Source organism: Pseudochaenichthys georgianus, chromosome 24 (genome assembly GCF_902827115.2).
Source record: "Pseudochaenichthys georgianus chromosome 24, fPseGeo1.2, whole genome shotgun sequence".
Taxonomy (NCBI): domain Eukaryota; kingdom Metazoa; phylum Chordata; class Actinopteri; order Perciformes; family Channichthyidae; genus Pseudochaenichthys; species Pseudochaenichthys georgianus.
The window spans coordinates 31,940,080-31,953,275 of NC_047526.1; the positions used below are offsets into that span (position 1 = coordinate 31,940,080).

The 13,196-nt window shown below is 43.8% G+C and overlaps 2 protein-coding genes across 2 annotated transcripts; one reads left to right on the top strand and one right to left on the bottom strand.

Moving 5' to 3' along the window:
* Window positions 1-903: 903 nt before the first annotated feature.
* Window positions 904-6,977, bottom strand: exoc8 (exocyst complex component 8). Its single transcript, XM_034076132.1, has 4 exons — window positions 5,722-6,977; window positions 4,478-4,731; window positions 4,084-4,332; window positions 904-2,089 (listed from the first exon to the last, which is right to left on the bottom strand). The coding sequence occupies exons 1-4, from the start codon at window positions 6,875-6,877 to the stop codon at window positions 1,682-1,684; spliced, it is 2,067 nt and encodes a 688-aa protein (XP_033932023.1). The 5' UTR covers window positions 6,878-6,977; the 3' UTR covers window positions 904-1,681.
* A 631-nt stretch (window positions 6,978-7,608) lies between these two features.
* Window positions 7,609-12,199, top strand: sprtn (SprT-like N-terminal domain). The gene is made up of 5 exons (XM_034076144.2): window positions 7,609-8,188; window positions 8,854-8,953; window positions 9,077-9,205; window positions 9,291-9,597; window positions 10,854-12,199. Exons 1-5 carry the CDS (start codon window positions 7,863-7,865, stop codon window positions 11,729-11,731), a joined length of 1,740 nt encoding a protein of 579 aa, XP_033932035.1. The 5' UTR covers window positions 7,609-7,862; the 3' UTR covers window positions 11,732-12,199.
* The last annotated feature ends 997 nt before the right edge of the window (window positions 12,200-13,196 follow it).

The window sequence follows — 13,196 nt, forward strand, 5'->3', positions numbered from 1 at the left end:
ATTCTGACAGAAGAAAAAGTGCTGAATATACTTTTGGCAGAGAACAAAGGAGCAAATTGGTGATCCTTATCAAGCAAGCACATCGGTCACATTCACATATCGCTCTTCACTGTCAACACAGAAGGGGAGCTTTGTTTCTGTACGGGTTGGTTTAGCATTCTCAAATAATGAGACACGTGGGAAAAGAAACATGCTTGCCTCAAATAGTAACGGCTCTTCTCTTACACGGTATGTACTAAAGAGAAGGGCAACACATGTATCTTTCAAAGGTGAGTTTAAAGGTGGGGTAGGTAAGTTTGAGAAACCGGCTCGAGTGCGCTAGAATTTGAAAATACACAACCGGAGAAAATCTGCCACTTCCTCACAGAGCCCCTCCCCCAACACACAGGAACGCGCACATGAGCAATGAGGGCACGAGATAAGTTTGTGCCCCGATGGAAGACTGACAGGCAGGTAGGCCCGGCTAAACGGATTGGATGTACTTTTTAGAGTACTACGGCTTCTACAGATGACTTTTTTTTATGGGTTTTTTGTCAAAGCACTTCAGATATTCATTGCTATCGGGATGTTAAGAGCATTCCATGGAATATAACAAAAAGTGTATCTCGAGCCGGTTTCTGAAACTTACCTACCCCACCTTTAAAGGAAAGATGTTCAGGAACTGCATGTGTTTTATAGATGAAATGAACTCTAACCCAGGGCTGTAGAAGTCGAGTGTTGTTTGAGTTCTGTATTTCCTGCATTCACCAAGATGTGACATCGACTTATCCGGGGTCTCGACCTTGAAGAAGTAGGGCTTGATTGTAGCAATGCTCGAAACGCATTCACAGGTGAAGAATCTTCAGAAATACGTTGCGTTTTTGTGCGACTAATGTGTCTGTTTAGAAAAAAACACGGATCAGGTTTGTGCATAAGAACTTTATTCAGTTTCATGTGTTTTGTATAACCAGTGCATTGCATTTTCAGTCGTCCCTTTTCAAACAGTCCTATGCTAGAAAACGATTTAGTGTCTAATGACGGTCCAGTAGCATCAAAATCTAAGCTGGGTGAGTTTGCATCACATTACATATCACCCAACTGAAGTATAAACATTAGCTTGGCATGGGTACACACTTATTTCACTGATGTCAATAGATTCGATATCTTTGATCAATTGTGTTAGGGCACGTAACATTGGCAGTCTGATCAGAAATAAATGTGTATATAATCATCGTCTGAAATGTGTCCTAAGGGACTTGTTGCACACTTACACTGTGCACTTGTTGGTTATCGTCACGGTAACATCTCAATGTGCCTGGTTGGATGCTAAGTCACTGATGATGCGTTTGTTTCACTGTCAAATGGAACAAGGCTTTCTCATAAATCATTTCAGTGCATCAAAAAAACTAAATCAGATCAGGTGTTATCCATATTAGCCAATAACAATAGGAATTTGTGTGTGTGTGTGTGTGTGTGTGTGTGTGTGTGTGTGTGTGTGTGTGTGTGTGTGTGTGTACAAACTCAGGTGCAAAGTAGCTTTATACTCAAACCTATCTTGAGGTATTCTCCTAATGCATCCTTTTAATTATTGTCCGGCAATCTCAAAACAACGAACATCTAGCAGTTTTAAAATGGGAGTTGAAATTGGCGGAACATTCGGTAAGAGAGCTGTTCAGTGTTTTGTGGCCAGCGGTCCGTCTTCTCACACCATAGACGTTGTGCTGTCTGGGTTGATGCGGACCGGCCTGGTGCTCTTCCTCAGGTCCTGCAGCTGTTTGGCGGGTTTCCCCACGCCTTCTTCGAACCTCCGCTCCACCACGGGCAGCACGGTGTCGTGGAGGAAGGAGGCGTTCTGCATGATGAAGGCCTTCTTCTCGGGGTCCTGCTCGCAGCGCAGGCTGTAGTCCACGTGCTGCACGGCCACCAGGATGATCTCGCGCAGGCTCTCCAGCAGCACCATGTGCAGCTCGGGGAAGTACAGCTTCAGGCCCTCCTCCAGGAAGCTCATCATCTGCTTGGTGAAGGCCACGATGGTGTAGCTCAGGTTCACCCAGCAGTCATCCCCCGTGTACTGGTCGAAGCTGGCGATGCCACAGCTGCGCATCTCGTCCTGCAGAGGAGAGATTTATATCGTGACATTGATTAACATTCATTATGAAAGCTAGTTACGCTGCTGCAACCCAGAAAGGTCCAACAAAGCACATCTTATCTTGTTTATCTGATGACCACTAAGCATCTAGTTGGAAAAAGATCTTCTGCACTGAGGTACCGATCACTACAGACATTACATTACATGTTAGACGCTTTTATCCAAAGCGACTTACATACCGTACTTTTCGGACTATAAAGCGCACCTGCATATAAGCCGCAGCAGCTAAATTGTCCGTCTGTCTTGCTCTCGTTCTGTCTCTCGGTTCCACTTTCACTTTGGCGCGCGACCTGTCTCACTCTTTTCCGGCCTCCAGCTGTTCCTGCTGGAGCCCGCCCCTTAGAGGTGGCTGGCGCGGACCGGTCCTAGAGCCCATAGAGTTAAAGGTGGTTAATTTGACCTAATCCATAGATTCAGGAGGTTCCCTAGTGGCCGTTAGCTGGACAAAAAAATGGGGGAAAAAGTCGCGGCTTATAGTCCGAAAAGTACGGTACTCAATACTGTGGACAATCCCCACAGGAGCCATTTGGGGTGAAGTGTCTCAGGGACACAACGACATGCTGACTGCAGTGGGGTTTGAACCTGTGCCCCTCTGACCCCAACACCAACACACAACCCACTGCACCACAGCATCCCGTTACAAATTATTTTCACCATGCTTTAAAGTTTCCAATAGTCCAAAGTTGTATATATATATATATATATATATTTATAAAACGGACAAGTCAAATCAAGCAATCTGATTGGTTCTTAGCCGTGATATACTGAGCGTATACCACGGGTAGAATTGTAAGTTACTTTTCACAACATATTCAGTGTGTAGTTCCTTTGGCATTAGGGCAGGGATATCTAGATACTTTCCAAGGTCTGACATCATGAATTGAGCTACTTTTAAAGCAAGCAACGTTGTTTTCAAATCTGTAATCAAAGAGGTCCGCAAAAACGCTATCGACCAATCAGATTGCTTGATTTGACTTGTCAGTTTTATAAATATATTTAAATTTCTTCCGTTACGAAACAAACTTACAAAGCATAAGATGGAAACATTTAAGGTTAACTTCGACCTCCGGGGGGTCTTACTCTGGAGGAGTGGATTGAGCAGTGCCTATCTCCAGAAAGCACCCAAACGACGACATGCAGAGCTACGTGAAGAGCAGGTAGACCAACTGGAGAAGTACCATCAAAAGCTTTCTGATGCGGGTCTTGAAAGCATAGAAATTATGACGTTAGTGGCCACAGGTGCGAAAGCTCTCTCCAGAGCTACTGGAAGCCGGATCTCGGGGACCGGAGAAAGTGGAGCAATATTCTCACCACGCCAAGAAACAGCCTAGAACAACCTCAACAAGTAACCACGTAAGCCATGCTACTGATGATAGTTTTTCAGTGGGTGAACGGCAACATACAAATGAATGTAAATATATATCGCCAAATAATGGATCAACGCTCTCTGTGTAATATGTTCGCTAGCTGTTAGTGCTGTTGCATAGCAACCACCACTATGTTTTGTGCAGAAGGCAACGGAGGGACTATTTTATTTTGAACGTCATTATTTACTAATAAAAACTATTTAAATTAGAGTGTGTATTTTTCTTTCATATTGCCACACTTGGTAACCGTTTTATAAAAGCAATAGCTCACTTCACGGCCTGTCGTGAGCTATTGCTTAAATATATATATACCCTTTTTTGTGTTTCTTTTATTTAATGGTATTTTGTAATGTTTGCATGGTTACATTTAAGTGTATGGTTGTATTGGTTATTGTATGAATGGGTATATTTGTGTAGATAGATAAATGTTTAGTTTTGGGTTATCCAGTGGGGTATATACAAAATGTCCTTGCTTCCGTTCAGTTGTGAGCCGATAGCATGACTGCTAAACAGCTCAAGAGCAGCTTAGAACAGGACGGCTGAGAACCGATTAACACTACGAGAAAAACGAGTTGACTCCAAACCCACCTTGAGTTTAGTCAGAGCCTCGGGGGTCATGAGGTTCATCTTCCTCCACATCTCCTCAGAGTTTCGGTGCTTGGTGGCCTCGATGATGATGTCGTTGTAGCTCTGCAGCGCCGCCTTGATGTCTTTGACCAGCAGCGACTGCAGCGTGAAGGTCAGGTCCAGGCCGATCTCCGTCAGCTGCTGGCAGTGCTCCTTCGCCTTCTTCACACACTCTGCTGCTGTGGACAGGCTCTCCTTACTGTCGAACACCTGAGGAACACAAGAAGTCACTTGGATACTACTTTGCCGTTTCACAGGAATAACTACACCGTCACTGGGTTCAAATGACTAATGGCAAGTCACATTTCAGACTCGATCCGACCATTCAAGTGTTATGGTATTATCCTCTACATACCTGCTTGCTGAAGGCGTCCACAAACATCCTCATGGTGGTTTTGGACCAGACCACGAAGGCGGAGTAGCAGCCCGTGTTCCCGGCAAAGTCCATCTCGAACTCCTTGGCCGTCTCCAGCAGGCTGGTGAAGAAGATGTTGCAGAGTTTGTGGATGTAGAGCAGCGTGGCTCCTTCTATGCGCAGCTGCCGGATGGCCGTCTGCACCGCCGCAGCTCGGTTCTTCAGGAACAACTCGCAGGCCTTGGTGGACTGGCCTGAAAACACGGTAAATTATACGATTCAAATTCACAACCAATATCACAGGGGTTTTATATTGCCGTTTGGCTGAATGTCGTGTCGGGCTGGCTGGCATACACAGACACAAACTATTCAAATTAATGCAAATAGGCATTTTAACATGTTTCAATAACCATTCATGTTGGGTGGAAGGCTGATTCGTGCACCATTTTGAATAAATATCTGACATTTTACTGTTTGTAGCAAACAAATACTGATTTTGTTACTCCATCACAATGCATTGAGTACTTAGCAGTGTCGAACATAACTTGAAACAACTTTAGAACATAATTTATGAGGATAAAACGAACATTTAAAGGTGGGGTAGGTAAGTTTGAAAAACCGGCTCGAGATCGCTAGAATTTGAAAATACACAACCGGAGAAAATCTGCCACTTCCTCACAGAGCTCCTCCTCCAACACACAGGAACGCGCACATGACCAATGAGGGCACGAGATCAGTTTGTGCCCCGATGGAAGGCTGACAGGCACGTAGGCCATCCAATCCGATTGGTTGTACTTTTTACAGTATTACGGCTTCTACAAATGAAATTTTTTTATGGATTTGTTGTCAAAGCACTTCAGATATTCATTGCTATCGGGATGTTAAGAGCATTCCATGGAATATAACAAAAAGTGTATCTCGAGCCGGTTTCTGAAACTTACCTACCCCACCTTTAATAAATACTATTTGGAATTTGGTCATTTAAAAAAAAAGAAAAATATAATCAAATATCTTTAAAGGTGTTCTGCTGGGAGAATTTGAGCTAGCAGATTTAACTACCACATGCAAAATGATTGCAAACAATGTCGGAGTGGGAAGTAAATGAGTAACAATCCCGTATCCACTCCTGCCAAGGTGCCCTTTAACCTGGAGACGCCGTAGTTTCCCTGCAGAACAGCAATGTTTACTTTTGAGTGGATGTGTAAGGGGCTATTAATGAAAGATAACCACAAACAAAGCAGGACCTAGTCTGATCAGCTGGCACACGGCCCTCCTGGTGGCTTTAGGCCCCCCCCGAAGGGACCGATCTGGAGACAGCTCGAACACCAGGACCTCGGTCAGCTGGCGCAGCCGCTCCTCCACCTTCAGCCGCAGCTCTTTGACCCGCTGGTTGACCGGCTGCTCCTTCAGATACTCGTTGAGTTTGTCCACCAGGTCCACGGCGCCCTCGAAGTCTCTCTGGGCGATGCAGACGTCCAGATCCTCGGGCAGCTCCTGGATCCACTCGAGGCTGAGGTCCACGCTTTCCTCTACCTCCCCTGCTGGCTGCTGTTCTTCCTCCTGATCGAAAGGATTGGTGGACACCTCGGCCCTCACGGGAGACACGGGGACCTCCTCCTCCTTCGTGTGCCTGTCCTTGGTGACTTTGTTCTTCTTGGTTTCGTCCAGGATCTCCAGCCACTCCTTCTTGATCTTGCTGTTCTCCGCCTGGAAGATGCGACTGTCGGGGAACATGAGGATCTTGAACATGTCCTTCATGGGAGGGTTGTCCTTCACGTTGACCACAGCGAAGCTCTCCAGGTCGTACAGGGCGTTGTATTTATACTTCACGGTTCCCCTGCGGTTGGGCAGCCAGGTGGCGATGAGCAGACAGTCGTTCATGAGGAAAGCGTGCACCTTCTGGATGGGGGACATGTTGTCAACATCAAACTCAACAAGGTCACCATTGTAGACAAGGTGCCTCCCTGGGGTGTCCATGATGTTTTTACCCCCTTCTACTTTCTCCAGCAGGGAGGTGAGTGTCCTCTGCTTCAGCTCCTCTGTCTCTTTGGGGAAAGCAGCCTGCATCTCTTTAGAGGTCTCATCCTTATCTGTGGATATCAAGGCCTGAGTGATGCTCTCCATGATGCTCTTCTGCTCGGTCAGGATGTGGCTCAGCTGGTACATCTCGCTCTCCAGGTAGGATATCTCTTTAGCAGTTTCAATGAACTGTCTGTAGTTCTTGTAGACATTTTTCTTCAGGTTTTGAGCCGTTTCGTCGGCCAGGTTTTGGATCTTTTGACGGTGTTCCTGCAGGTCTCTGTCTCCATCGGACTGCTGGGACAGCTGTTTCACGTGATTTTGAGGGTCGAAATTCTGCGATTCAAGCAGTTTGCGAAGTCTGTTCCCCGTTTCCGACATTTCTGTGGTGTGTGTGTTCCCTTGTTTAGATAAAATAGTGATACATGTAGACAGAAGAAGAGTTCATCGATTCATGTCCGCTTGCAACCCAAACAGGAAGTTGCCACCCTAAACGTCACGGGATTCAGAAAATGAAATGGCCAACAAATGTCATCAAAACAAATAGATTTATGACAAATGTGATAGTTTTTAACATTATAAATTGTTCTAAATGACATACAGTTTCAATGTAAATGATAAATAACACTTTGTTTGAGGCAAAATATCCTTTATTTTAACAGTAAACCACAACAAAAATAACACCGGGTGCATTTTAGGTTGGCCAACCACAAGCCGCCTACAAGAATTAAAGAAGACAACAATTCCCACAATTCCTTGCTGTATTTGAAACCGTTCGAAACAAACCAAGGTGTTTCCAAGTTAACAACAAATCTAGATCCGGAAATGAGTGTCACAATAAGAGCAAACAATAATGATTTAAACACAGGTCGATGAATAACTAAAGCAACGCTAATGTGTAAGGCTCCTAATAATTGTAATTGTATCATGTTAATATTCATTAAACATACACGCATTTTCTTTATTGTATTTATTTGAGTTTTACATTTTACAACACATAGTTACATTATAGTTGTTTTGGAAGTTTTATTTTGAAATTCTTAACGGATGTTATTTGCTTGCATTGTGATCAGTCTGTGATTGTGATAGACTTCATGCAAAAAATCGTTAGCGCTAGCTTCGGACTGAGAGTTAGCAGGAAAACCTTCGTCCAACATGAAGATTTGCGTGTTTTTAATGAAAGTATGACACAAATAGAATTTTTTTTACAGGTCTTATATCTGTCAGACTGTTTTCTGGCTCCGGTGATTTTGTCATTTTCTGTTTGAGAGCCTTTTACAAGCTACGTTAACTAGTTAGCCCGAACAACCCAAGCTAAGTGGCTAGCTACCTCAGTTTGCACAATCTTTTATGTATTGTTTTTGTAATGGATGAAGATTTTATGCTAGCTCTTCGGCTCCAGGAGCAGTTTGACAATGAATACGAGACACCATCATATCCATCCAGTGCCTCTGATGATGAAGGCTTCGGACAGAGCAGTAAGAAGCGGAAAGTGGAGGTATCTGTAGGCGATGTTGTTCCCTACTGGAAGCCGAAAGTGCAGCCCGACAGGCCGCTGTCCATCGTGGACTCCTCCTGGGAGACGCTGGACCCCAGCCCCGATGTCAGAGCCATGTTTCTGGAGTTCAATGACACTTTCTTCTGGGGGAAACTTAGCGGCGTGGAGGTGAAGTGGAGCCCAAGGATGACACTGTGAGTCACATTATACTGGGTTAGGATTGAGTGTGTTGTCATTGTTGCCAGAAACCAAAACCATGCTGACGTGTGCAGTAAGGGCGCAGAAATGCCATCAATGAAAAAATAATATGCTTAGATCATTTTTTGGGTGTTGGTGTGACCATTGGAGAGATGATAAGGTTATGTCACTGTTTAAAGCAGTGGTCTAATGACACTAGATGCATGTATTTAAGGTCACATGTAAGGTACTTATATATTACCATATACTCATACACCTCTGAGGCAAATATAGTACTTTTTATTCCACACACATCACTTTTAGTTCGTTTTCAGTTCACTTTTTTATATCCTTTCTGTCTACAGCATTAAAATGTCACATAATTAACATCAATTCAGCAATAATATTGATCTAAAAACATCATAAATCATAGCAAAACTCTTAAAGGGACCATTCTACTGCTTTTGATGTATAATACTTTTCTTAATTTGGGATTCAAATGCAGGACTTTTACTCATAGAGGATTATTTTCCCAGTGTGGTATTGTTACTTTTACCAAAATAAAAGGACCTGAATACATCTTCCGCCTCTGGTTTGAACTAGCCAGTAAACCAGTGCTGCTGGTGCTAAGGTTCATGAAACTGTCTCTAATGTTTCCTTCTGTGTTTATGCTTTTGTTCAGGTGTGCTGGTGTGTGTTCTTATGAGGGCCGAGGGGGTCTGTGTTCAATCCGACTGAGTGCGCCTCTGCTGAAGCTCAGACCGAGAAAAGACCTGGTGCAGGTGAGGTGGATAGTTACACTTATGACATATTGTATAACAACAAGAAAACAACACTGAAAAGAGTAGACGCAGTTTAGTATTTATCCACACTGGTTAATACCGTTCTTCTTTTTGTTTCCACAGACTCTTCTTCATGAAATGATCCACGCGCTGCTGTTCGTGACCCAGAACAACCGAGACAGAGACGGTCACGGCCCTGAGTTCTGCAAACACATGAACCGGATCAACGATGCCACCGGGACACAGATTTCTGTAAGTGGATCTTCTATTACACATTTAGTGTATTAAGTTTGGCTTAGATGAATGAATAATAAATAAACCCATGTCCTATTCTCAGGTCTACCACAGTTTCCACGGTGAGGTGGACGTGTACCGGCAGCACTGGTGGAAATGCAACGGGCCCTGTCAGAACCGCAAGCCCTACTTTGGTTTCGTAAAGAGGGCCTTGAACCGGGCTCCTTCTTCTCAGGATCCGTGGTGGGAAGAGCACAGGAGGACGTGTGGAGGGACCTACACCAAGGTCAAAGAGCCAGAAGGATACGGCAAAAAAGGCAAGAAGGGCGACAAGAAGGAGGGTAAAACAGACGAGAAGACCTCAGAGAAGAAGGCCTCTGGAAATGAAAAGCCTCCGAGCACAACTACAGGTGAGGAAGTCGTTGCTGTGATAACCAGTCCTTCAGCAGGGGGTCTTAAAAAGTATTAAAAGTTGATAAATCAATTTAGTGAAAATCAAGGCTATTAAAAAGTATTAAACGGCATTTCCCAAGGTGTTAAATGTTGTAGCTTGTTTTCAATAAGTATACAAATGGTCCAGAGAGGTTGTGTTCTACAGTCTGCCTGAGTGTAGTCATGGCGTAGGTGTGTCGTGTGATTCTGTGGAGTTTATTTATGGCATCCCGTTGGGTTTGACGTCATCTGAACGGACATCGCGCGCTCACTGCTTGATAGCACGAGGGTCCGTTTACGCTGGTTGCTAAGCAACATCGTTATGGGGAAATGCAAGTCTGCGTCAAAATGGTTGGAAGATAAGGAGGAAGGACAATCAATACTGTATATAGTCAATGTGAGGTGAAGTGTGTCGCCAAGGTAACCGGTTAGAACTCCAAGTGGCGACGAGGTCTTAAAATGTATGGGAAGGGTCTTAAAAGGTTTTACATGTGACTTCAGGACTCCTGCAGACACCCTGGTATACATTTTAAGTAATTCACGGTTAAGTCACTATCTATCCCTAAATGAGGTACACAATGATTTTTAAGCTTAAAATACGTTCAACTTGCTCCTTAAAACAGATCAGTGTATGTTCTTTTTAGCTTATGCTAGCCTAGCGAGCATTTGTTTACTTTGGTCGTACGATGACTCAAAAGGATGAAAGTCCAAAACGAGTAACAGTGAGATTCAGACAGTTTATCACCAAAGATGTCGCCTCAAGAAAATGAAAAAGACATCTTCAAAAGCAAAAGTGTAATTTTCAGGCAGATAGCACGATTTCTAGAAGGGCTGCTCAATTAATCGTATTTTAATCGCAATTACGATTTTGGCTTGCAACGATTATGAAAATAACTTAATCGAAATAAAACGATAAAATAAATTATATTTTTATTAATGAAAAAAAATAAATTGTTTTTTCAGTTGAATTATACTTAAAGTTCAGGATAATCAACTGTTAAAAACATACTGTTCACATTGTTTTAAATAAGTGGATAATCGTTTTTTAATAATCGTGATATCAATTATTGACCCAAATAATCGAGATTATGATTTTTGCCATAATCGAGCAGCCCTAATTTCTCAAGGCTCAAGGTTAGCAACAGGTCTTCGATAATCATTTAAAAGCATAATCTTATAATCAATTTGGTCTGACATCACAGAAAGTCTCAAATATATACTTATTTCCCCTCAGTTTCCGTATCGCAGGACATAAGGAACCTCATCCCATTCAGTGGCAAAGGCTTCCAGCTCGGAGGGAATCCCCAACCCTCCCCAGTGGTGCCTCCCTCTCCAAAGAAGCTCTTCCCGCCATCCTCTCCGGCTAAAAGTCCTGTCCCCTCCATCAGACCAGCTTCCTCCATGGTGCAGAAGCCACTGAAGAGGAAGTCTGTCGGCAACACCAGAGCTTTTGTCAACATCAACGGCTCTCCAGTGAGAATCTCCAGACCCCGCAGCAACCGTAGCCAAGACGCAGATAAAAACACGCAGAGGTCCATAGAAGGCCTCTTTACCAGCACGAGCCTCAGGAGGTCAACGGGTCAATCCTCTAACCCAGAAACGAAAAGAAATCCTCCTAATGCTGCTTTCTCTGCGTCTGGCGCCATTCCTAAACAGCTACAGAACGACCTAACATCTACGGCTAGTCCGAGTGAACCCAGCCATTCCGTGGTGTCGACGGGAACCAAAGGCAGCCCTGGTAAACCATCACAGTCCAAGTATTTCAGTCCAACTAACAGTGTCGGTAAATCAGAAGCTTCCGGTTCTGCTCCGACATCGAGGAAGAGGCCGTGGAACGAGCGCGGGAACTCCCCCAGCCTCTATGACTTTTTCCAGAGGGCATTAGGCAGCGATTCAGCAGCGCCGAGGGAGTTGGGGAAGACACAAGCACCCGCAATGCAGCAAAGAACTGCCACCTCCTCTGCATCCTCCTCCACGTCCTCGCTCCCTGGGATGCTCACTTTTACCCCCTCCTCGTCTTCCTCCTCCGCGCTGATGGTCAGCTGTCCCGTGTGCCAAACGCAGATGCCGGAGTCAGACATCAACCAGCATCTTGACTCCTGCCTCTCCTGAGGAGTACGGAGGAGAAGGTGACAGGGACGTTGCAATACAGTTTAAAATGTTAGGAGGCGTTTCAGGGAGTGTGCTGTGTTGAGTTTTAGTGACTTCCTCTGACCAAGTCTTCTCATCAAAGTCGAAATACTTTCCGTTTTATTTGAAAATAATGGTTTTTATGTGGTTTTCAGTATTACCTCACGGTCATGATCACAAGTGCCGTCTGACATTGAATGCCTCCAGCAGGGTAGAACGGATAATGTAAGGAATTTTACTTGAATTAATTATATATTTTTCATCTGGCAAAATGTCATTCCAGTAAGTTCTCTCTGATCTGTGTACCAGAAACTGAAGCGTTCTTTTTTTTTTGTATATGTTTAACATTTAAAGGATGACGTTCTTATATTACATTCTATCATGCTGATCACAACAGCTCTCAAGGTGCTGCTCGAAGTGTGTGTGTGTGTGTGTGTGTGTGTGTGTGTGTGTGTGGTGTGTGTGTGGTGTGTGTGTGTGTGTGTGTGTGTGTGTGTGTGTGTTGTGTGTGTGTGTGTGTGTGTGTGTGTGTGTGTGTGTGTGTGTGTGTGTGTGTGTGTGTGTGTGTGTGTGTGTGTGTGTGTGTGTGAGATATGGATCCTCCACCTAAAATCTGCTGGTGCTGCCCTTCACACCACCTGACCTCTGCTGATCTGGAGTCAGCTTTCAGACTGGCTATTTATTTCTGTACCTCTTTGCTGCAGGGGTCAGGCAGTGCACGGTATCTGTGACTGTAATTCAGTGTTCTTGATGACACAGATCCACCGTAGATACACCGAGGATGTTTTGTTGACATGCTTGTGTTTTAATGTCAATGGTTTAAGTGCGAAATGTACATTTTACTCCTACTTTAAGATAATTGTATATATGTTTGTTCCACTTTTATACGTTGGAGGAAAGTTTTGAATATGTTGACATTTTGTTGCCAAATAAAACATTTCACTGTTCTATTTAACTTTGTTTTTTGTTTGGAGCGTGTCCCAGTATCTAACATTTTATCATCACATCGATAAAAAAACACAAACTTTAATGAGTAAATACATTTGCACCATCAGTTCTGAATCCAGTATTAATGAAACTTCAGGCAGCTGCCACCATCTGTTTCCATCATGCAGTTTTATAGAGTGCTACGCAAAAAACACTGACCGCACTAAACTATTAACATATATATATATTTCAGACTTTCTTATTTAATTGTCTAAAAATATGCGTTATATTATCGAGTATCTAGCATATTAGCAACTATTAAGTCTGATTCCAGAAGAACACATTTACTTACTTACTGAACACGGATCAAACTGCAATAGAGTGCCACAGTGACGCGTCCTAAAACCCGGAAGTAAACTCCTTCCGGTTGCTTCGACAAAAAACAAAACGTGATCCGTCTCTTCAATGTGTGTCAACCACAGACCTTATTTCGAGCTATTTTCCAAAACCCTATGGAGCA

Bases quoted from the DNA above. Each gene is read 5' to 3' on its own strand.
- exoc8 (XM_034076132.1), bottom strand. From the start codon at position 6,877: ATGTCGGAAACGGGGAACAGACTTCGCAAACTGCTTGAATCGCAGAAT. The intron at 4,333-4,477 runs GTATGTAGAGGA...TGTGTTCCTCAG, and splicing joins TGGACGCCTTCAGCAAGCAG to GTGTTCGACAGTAAGGAGAG. The intron at 2,090-4,083 runs GTGGGTTTGGAG...TCTCCTCTGCAG, and splicing joins AGGCTCTGACTAAACTCAAG to GACGAGATGCGCAGCTGTGG.
- sprtn (XM_034076144.2), top strand. From the start codon at position 7,863: ATGGATGAAGATTTTATGCTAGCTCTTCGGCTCCAGGAGCAGTTTGAC. The intron at 8,189-8,853 runs GTGAGTCACATT...GCTTTTGTTCAG, and splicing joins TGGAGCCCAAGGATGACACT to GTGTGCTGGTGTGTGTTCTT. The intron at 9,598-10,853 runs GTGAGGAAGTCG...ATTTCCCCTCAG, and splicing joins GCCTCCGAGCACAACTACAG to TTTCCGTATCGCAGGACATA.